This window comes from Coregonus clupeaformis, chromosome 23 (genome assembly GCF_020615455.1).
Source record: "Coregonus clupeaformis isolate EN_2021a chromosome 23, ASM2061545v1, whole genome shotgun sequence".
NCBI lineage: Eukaryota > Metazoa > Chordata > Actinopteri > Salmoniformes > Salmonidae > Coregonus > Coregonus clupeaformis.
In genome coordinates this window covers 57319813-57328890 of record NC_059214.1, presented here as the reverse complement: position 1 = coordinate 57328890, position 9078 = coordinate 57319813, and the positions used below count along the sequence as shown (strand labels likewise).

At 41.1% G+C, this 9078-nt stretch overlaps 1 protein-coding gene across 1 annotated transcript; it reads left to right on the top strand.

Moving 5' to 3' along the window:
• The first annotated feature begins 495 nt into the window (after positions 1–495).
• On the top strand, positions 496–6200 carry klf6a (Kruppel-like factor 6a). The gene is made up of 4 exons (XM_041861943.2): positions 496–906; positions 2953–3535; positions 4566–4689; positions 5070–6200. Exons 1-4 carry the CDS (start codon positions 805–807, stop codon positions 5119–5121), a joined length of 861 nt encoding a protein of 286 aa, XP_041717877.2. The 5' UTR covers positions 496–804; the 3' UTR covers positions 5122–6200.
• The last annotated feature ends 2878 nt before the right edge of the window (positions 6201–9078 follow it).

Below are 9078 nucleotides of genomic sequence, written 5' to 3'. Positions count from 1 at the left end.
GTGGAATTTAGCTGTAGCCTACCATCTTGCGACTGGGAGACGGTAGTATGTTAGTAAGAACTGCCAGTGTGTGAAACTCAAGAATATAGTCGACAAAAAAAGCGTATTTCAGATTATTCTAAATAAATTCCAGGCATTCTCGCATACTGTTTCAAAAGTATTTGTCTTGTACTGTATGTTGAAACTCTGTCAAACAACTACACAGTGAAACTGTTTACAAAGAGGAAACATTGCTGCTCCTCAGATGCGCTCTCTGGCGAAATATGCAGAAAGAGGCAACTCGCTGACAGTTGAATAGAGTACATCACATATATATATACTTTTCTAAAAATAGCTGTCCAATGAATGTGAAGGAACTGCGACTCAAACTCACCAATAAAAAAAGAGACAGGACCAAATTATGTCAGGAGACGATTATGATTGGTTGGTTGTGATATCATATGCGCGCGGGCAAGCTGATTCGACTTCATTGGTTACCGTTCCAAAAGCGTAATGCTGTCACGAGGGGGTAGGTAGGTTGCGAGGTTTGAATAAGGAAGTTTACATGGTACGGGCTTCGCATTTAGTTCAGTGTTTGCAAATAGAGTAACTTCATCACCAGTGAGCAGTGGTCTGCCAACGGGGAAGCAAAACAACGCTTCTTTGCAGTGCGTGCTATTTGCATTAGCTACAGATAGGTTTGCATGTGAAATTAAAACAAGGATCTTACTTGCCTGTTCGTGATTGACCAACATTTTGAATAGCATCTTGATTCTAAAGAAAAATATTTAAGAGCAGCGCTTTAGCCAACATTTGGGATTTGAAATGGATGTTCTACCCATGTGCAGCATCTTTCAGGAACTTCAGATTGTACATGACACTGGCTACTTTTCAGCTTTACCATCCCTGGAGGATTACTGGCAGCAGGTAACATTATTTTATCCGTTAATTTGAAACTGTTTAATTAAACTGAAATAAAGATAATATGTGACCAATCAGACCTCTGTTTTGATTGGCTGTTAGCCTGGCATGACTATAGGCTACATGAGTTCAAGTATGTGAAAACGAATGATACATTAATTGATACAAATGGATACATTATATCCTACTAATATACTTTGTGACGATATTCTACAGACCTTTGTGTCTGTGGTCAAACAGCTCCTCGCGCATATTTTTTTCTTAATTTTAAACAAAATGTAGATCGTCAATTTGTCAACTTATTTTGTAGTAGATGATCATGAATTGTAACATTGGCTGAAGCGTCAGTAAGTTACACATATGCAGAATTCCTTGGCCAGCTGGATGTGTCAAATTCGCCGTGCGTGTGTTAGAGCATGTCAAAAATAACCAAGCGTTGTTCGTATTTCTAGGGATACCTCCGAATGGAGGACTAAACGTGTTATTTAACCGGTTACCCACATATGCACAAGTTATGTCCTTATCTTGTTTTATACAGATGGCTGATTCGAAGTAGAGCATTGTTGCCCGTCAAAGCACAGCAGTCTAGTTCAGTGAGCCAGTGTTTGACAGCTCCGGAGTCTCACTTGAAATGAATGGGACGCGACCAATATAATTTCTAGCAGTGTAGTCTAGTTTTGTGATATTTCTGAGCGATGTTATAGGCTACTTACAGTAGCCTTCATATCGGAAGTGAACTCGAAAGCAATGCTTTGGTTCAAGTAACGGAGTTGTTGTCGTTCAAAATGCTGCGGAGCGGAACTCGTTCGTAAGCGGATCTGTTGAAGTAGTCTAACCAGAATCCAGCCAATTCAACAATTTCATTTTGAAAGTGGATACAATTTACACCAATAAAGTGTAACATAACTGACCCCTCGTATTAATCATGACGGACTGCCTCGTTTTTACTCATTTTTCTAAAGATATTTGCAGTTCATACGTGATTGAAATCGATCCAAGTAGTTTCCTTAAGGCATTTGCGATTTGGGCACGGAGCCAACTTCTTCCTCGCTGTCATAAAAGAGATTTAACTCTTTCAACACAGCCACAGAGAAATACTGTCGAGACTGGTAGTGGGAAATATTTAGATTTTAATATAGCTTATTTTTACTAAAGAGAACTGGAAAATGTATTTTACTTATCAAAAGCATAGTTTTAACTCACTTGATAACACTGACCATTTATTTGCATGTCGTTCAGTGGGTTTCAGTATGCTCATATCCAGACTATCAAATGTCAGCAGTGACCAATTCCTGTGCGCATGAGTAGATAGTATTGCAACTGGAAATTATTGGTTTAGATTGTGGTAGGGGCGTTATGCACTTTGCCTGGGGCAGAATTATTTTCCTCCAACTGTTCTTGTCAAACCTACATGCTGCCATACCTCCAAGCAGATGACCCTGTTTTTAATGAATCCTCAAGCTATAGTATCAACTGAATTAATGTATTATAACGAATGGAGAAACTAAGTGACAGAGTTCTGGGGGGTAGGAAGGATGTGATTACATGCAATGCATCGTGTCAGTCAGTCTGTGGCAACTGAATGAGTCTTGGGGAAGCAGGAAGTTCAGTGGCTTCCTTAAAAGGACACTAAATGTGCTCTGTGAGTCATTCATTGTACCACAGAACTGAGAATGGATGTTCCCTGTTCCTCCACACATACACACCACTTAGGATATGCAGTTTATGACTGCTCAATTTGAGTATGTAAACATGTAACCTAGCTAGCTTGAATTTGGTCACAACCATGTGATAGTCAAGATGAGACCATTTCTTGTTTGAACATGTGTTTTCGTACTAGTGTGAAGCTATGGTTTACCCAGACTAACCTTAGCTGGTCTGCCTTGTGAGCCAAAGGAAACAAGTGGCACAAGTCTGTTGTCATAAAACATCAATGCAGTTGATACTGCTTCATTTGTTGGTTGTCTGGTAGCTCCCTGAAATGCAAAACACCTGTGATGCACCACCTCTTCTATATATTTTAAACATCTGTTTTGTTTGTTCCTGAACCAGACATGCTTGGAGTTGGAGCGGTATCTACAGAGCGAGCCTTACGTCTCGGTGACATCCGACATCAAGTTGGAGCCGCAGGAGCAGGACCTCTGGAGCAAGCTGATCTTGGCCTGCGGTGATAAAGCGATCGACTCCGACCCGAAGATCCCTCTGGTCAAAGAAGAGGACAATCAGGATGGCCAGATCTTGGAAACCAACAGTGTAAACTCTGACGCCAGCAGCGAAGCTTCAGACAGTTCCGTGGAGCTCTCGCCGACACACAGCTTTACCTTGAACCCTCTGGGGTCGGTTCTGGCCGGTGCTGGACCTTTTAGCCCTTCTATCATTAGCACTCCCCCATCCTCCCCAGAGGTCAGCTCGGAACCCAGCATCTCACAAGGCTGGGGAAGCGTACACACAGAATTGACCTTGCCGGTAAAAGTCCGGACAGGCGGCATCGGAAAGAACTCGGCAAAGACTGGGCTGGTTGCCGGAGATGCGTCACCGGACGGGAGGAGACGGGTGCACAGGTGTCACTTCAACGGATGCCGCAAGGTTTACACAAAGAGTTCCCACTTAAAAGCACACCAGCGCACTCATACAGGTGAGAAAGCAGACATTTCCCTATGCTATCACAACCCAGGCCTCTGCATTGCATAACCTTGGGGAAAAAAACAAACCCTTTTTGGCGGAAGTGACAATGATAGCACTAAGTTTCCTTACTTCCTCACCGTTACACAAAAGCAATATCTTATTTGACTGCAATTCTTTATTCAACCAAATGGTATTGTCTGTCTGGTTAGCTAGTTGTATAATGTAATTAAAGATCCAGATCCAGTTCATTGCGTGTCCTCATGCAGCCACAAAGAGAGTGCCACACAGTGCACTCACTCTGAGAGTATTAGCCGTACATGACTGGATACCTAAACTGTGACCTAATCTATCTGGAATGTGTCTGAATGCTGTGGGGGAGGGGAGGCAGTCACACTGAGGGGATGCAGTCCCAGTGCACATGGGAAAACAAGGGACTTGATCTGCATCCCAAATAGCACCCCATTCCCTTTATAGTGCACTACTTTGACCAGAGCCGTAGTACGGGTAGTAGTGCACTGTATAGGGACTAGGGTGGCATTTGGGATGCAGCCATTAGCCATGGCTCTTCAAAACGGATTGTTTCACAGTGGGAAAGGGGAGGCTGTTGAGTGGGGGCCTGTATGGTCATTTGACCGTCCCTAGTTTTTGTTATTAGCAGCAATTGCACATGTGGTTCTCTATGGGCTCTGACCCTTGAAGACTGCTATTACGTCCGGCAGATAAGAGGACTTTCTGCATTCCAAAACATGTTTTGCGTTGTGTTAGCAAAGTGTAACCGGTTCATTTGAATTTAGACCAAGTGTCTGTCAATGAATAAAGTTGTATAGCTGTCAAGTGACTACCGGTGTCACCTCATCTAGCCTATGAGTCATTTCCTTTCTCTTTACTACCAAAGGTCATTGACCAGAAGAAAGCTCACAATTTACAAATACTTTAGCTTAGCACACTGCATTTTTCACATTGATTGGAGGTAAAAAATGTAATGTTCAATATTACATACATTTCACAATATTAATGTTTTTCTCTTGTTTATTTCATAGGTGAGAAACCATACAGGTGTTCATGGGAGGGCTGCGAGTGGCGATTTGCACGGAGTGATGAGCTAACCAGACACTTCAGGAAGCACACTGGGGCCAAGCCATTTAAATGCAGTCACTGTGACCGGTAAGCTCAATCACTCTGCTATCTACAATAGAGACCACCTGCACCTGAGTGTTTACCCAATCCCTCTTGATACCATTTAATCAAGTGTTAGAAAATAATGATTGTTTTACTAGAGTTGTAAGGTTGTCTGTTCATTCATTGATGTGAATAGCATTGCATTGTTAACAAGTGCTTCATGAAAATGCTTAGTCAAATGCATAATGAAATTCTTAAAATATGTAATTATATTGTAAGGCTGTTTATGTTCAATTTGAATCTGTACTTGTATCCTTGACACATTTGTTGGTTTTTGTAGTAGTGCTACTACTACTACTACTATTACTACTACTACTACTTTTTAAGTACCCTCCAGTTCACACTTTCCGTCTCTCTCTTTCAAGGTGTTTCTCCAGGTCCGATCACCTTGCCCTCCACATGAAGAGACACCTCTGAGCGGGTCGGAGCGGAGCGATGTTAGCCGTTTAGTGAAACTAACAAACGCAGCGAAAGGAAATGTCGTCTCCTAACCAGCCTCATGGTTGAACTGCCCTTGAGAGGAGCAAGCTAGGGGAGCGTGTTCTAGCCAAAGTATGCCATTTTGCACCATACCCAGTGCCTCCGGGATGGATGGACCCCTTGGAGAAGGAAGGCGCTCTGAAGATTGCCTGTCCAAAAACCACAACAACAGAGGACAAAATCATGTACAGACGGGAGGAAGCAGCCAATTGAATTGAGGGACTTGAAATAAAAAGAGAAAAAAAAAAACTAAAACAAAGACAAAAAAAACGAATGAATGAGTTGTATGTGTGGTTGGTGCATGATGTTTTTGAGGTGGCGCAACTGTCTCCTGGACAACTGATACACTGGTACTGCTTTACAAAAACTGTTGTCTGAGGTAAGCATGTGTGCACTGTGAATGTCTGACTTGGTTGACTGGCCTGTGTGCAAAGAGGGGGAAGCAAAGGCGGTCTGGTACCAGTGTTGCTGTGGACTGAATGGTGTCAGGGAGCAAGTTTTTTTTTTCTTCTTGTAGTCGTGAGTACGGGTGTGTGAGAACGTGTCTGCCTGCCTGACTGTCAAGCAGCAGCGAGACTGAGTGAAGATTGGGGTTTCTCGCCAGAAGCCTTGAGGGGTTGTGGTGTTGAGTGGTAGGGTGGGGGTGATGTGTTTTGTTCCCCCCCATTCAGCAACCCAGGCCAGGGCAGAAACTCCATAATGTGAGTCCTGAGTGAGAGGAGCTTTTTTTGGTGTTTGGTGCAGCTACTAAATGTGCAATGTGTTACGTAGCTTGTTTTTTACAAGTTACAAAGCAAATTTTTAGTCCATTGTATAAGCTGTGTGCTTAGAGGTATAACACAACTATACTATAACTTCAGTATCATAGACAGGTGTTGCATGGTTCTAGGGTTTGTTCTCTCTTCCTGTTATTCTGTAATCAGGACTGCAAATAGATTCCAATAAAAGCGCAGCTAAATACGAACGGTTAAATGTTACAATATTGTACATAAAGCCTTGATGATTTTTTAAAATTACTTCAGTACTTCTCTTTCTCTCTCTTTTTGGTTTGAGAAACCATTACTGCTTACTTAGCAACTGAATCATTCATTCATTAAGCTATTTTTTTCTTTCACTCATCTATGCCTTGAGGACTATCGAATTTGATTTTGTATATCTTCTATTCTACCTGGTAATGCACTGTTGATGACCTTAATGGTGCCTTATGCAAGTGACCTATCCTTGTGGGGGATGTATCTGTATGGGCGGTCACATTGTTGTATGGGTGATTTGAAAAGCTTTATTAAGGCTCAATTTCACATGAACTTACTTGCACCTTTCCTTGTTTTCAGAGACTGCAAGGACTATTAACCCTATGTAGATTGTGAATAGTGTTTATAGCATGTACAGTAAATATCCTCCTTTGTTAGGTTATATTGCAAAGCACCCTGATGATCTATATAGTACATTCAGTCGGATCAAACCAAGACTCGTGTAAAATAACTAAGGCATAATTTAGAGAGCACTTAAACCAATCTATTATTAACCCAATTTACTACTACTGTAGTATGTACTGTATCTATGTAGTTATACACATTTGGTGTCAAGTAAAAATGTTGCTCAAAGGTACAAAACAACCTGATGAGACTATAGGACTAGGTCTGGGATGGCACCGTATTCCCTCTATAGGTCACTACTTTTGACCAGGGACCATAGGGTCCTGGTCAAAAGTAGTGCACCATAAAAGGAATAGGGTGCCATTTCAGATGCAGTCTAGGACATGAACTTTTGGTGTCCATAAAGACAAGGCTGACTTAAAGGGAATGTGATGGTGATGCAGCTGCTTTCAACAATGCCCTGGCATTGGGTTTGTAGAGAACTCGGGGGCCCAGACTCACTGTAGGCCAATATCCCCCCTGCAACCAAAGCTGAGGAAAAACCCTAAAGATTTATTGTAATTAACAAGCTCCAGTTGGACAGCCCTTGCCTTGTACTGCATCTCTGTAATAAATTGCTAAAGGCTTTGCTGGCATAGAATTTATTACGGACTGCTGACTCTGGGAGTTTGCTATTGACCCGTCTGGGCAGCCACATTTGTTGTTTTGGTCCAGGCAGCTACATTATTATCAAAACCAACGTGAACAGGATAAAAAATTAATAAAAAATGAAGATCTCTCCCCCCATTTGAAACGGATTCATTGTTTATGTACACACTTGAAATAATTTGAAGACTTCAGGAAATTCTTGCAGGGTAAGGGACCAAATAATGTTAAAGGATAACGTATTATGTTATATCTGTGTCATTTACAAAGTCTAGACTCAAGGATCGGTGATATTAACATTGAAATATAACAAAGTACATAGACTTTTATTTTATTCAATATCAGGGACATGCCATGCTTTGTGGGTGGAATTTGACATTGCAGCAAGATCAGTGTAGCAGGGCCACAACATGGATTTTAGATCAGATTGTTGTAAGATGGAGGATGAGTACAACTTGAAATGGCTTGCTGCAATAATATTACACTGCCAGCAACAGCAAGGCTTTTGTGGGAAAGGAATAGAACAATGACATTCTGTCTTTGTAACGGAACAGCAGCCAATATCATTCAGGTGACAATCGAGCCTTAATCAAGCCTCATGTTTGCTTGCATCTTAACCTACAGTTTCCATTACTTCTGCATCCCAAATGTCACCCTATTCCCTATTAGTGCACTACTTCTGACCAGGGACCATAGGGCTCTGTTCAAAAGTAGTGCATTATATAGGGAATAGGGTGTCATTTGGGACGCACTGATTCTCTCTTTTTCTCTCTCTTCCACAGACAGCGCCCGTTGTTCTTTACAGAATCTTTGTCAAAGAAAAAAAAAAAAATACAGAAAAAAAAAATTTGTTTTGTAAGATTATTTGTTTTTGCTTTATGACATTTATTTGAAATTGTTTTGCAAAATTGTTATATTTCTGTATGAATGTATTTTTTATTGGAATAATAAGAATCTTATCAGACTTATGCTTTGTTTCATTTTTTTATCTTCTCACTTTATTACATAGTTCATATTTTCAGGGATTGCAGATCGGTTTATGTTCGCAGAGGGACGGTTTCCCAGACACAGATTAAACCTAGTCTTCTATTAAGAAACACTTTCGATGGATAATCTCCACTGAACATTCCTTTTAGTCTGTGTCTGGAAAAACTGGCCCAGAGTTTTTCAAATGGAAGCCAGTTGAACTAGCCTAGTCCCATCTACTGTAGCCAACTCGTACATTTAAGTCATCTTATCCAGAGCGACTTACAGTAGTAAGTGCATACATTTTCGTACTGGTCCCCCATGGAAATCGAACCCACAACCTTGGTGTTGAAAGTGCCATTCTCTAACAGCTGTCATGTCATAGAGAGTTGGCTACTGCAACAGTATGGGACCAGGCTTGTAGAACTAGGCCATCCAGTCAGCATTTCTACATCACATAATGAAGTTGTCATTAGGTTTACAGTCTTGAGATTGTATTCCAAATGGCCAATAGAATTAGAAAGGGAACATATAGTCAACATATTGGTGATCAGGACAGCTAGATTAGTATAAGGGAGAAATTGAAGGCAACAAAATCCTTTCCCATTTGCTCTGATACTAATCTTATGCTGCACATTCATTATTTGCTATGCATCATCATCATAATAGGCTCCACAATTGAACTATTCTTTAAGGTTTAGGTATAACTGGTATCCCTAATACTCTCTAAACATGTGTATGTTGAGCTGTGTCAAGCATAATACTTTTCTGATTTTGGATACATCTCCTAGCCATGAGTTAGTAAAGGAGTGTGTAAAAGGAGAATTGAAGAGCTGGTTAAAACCTATTTTCTAGGACTTTTGCCTATGTTTACCTAAAAGTAGGTATCTTTTGTTAGTTGACCCAG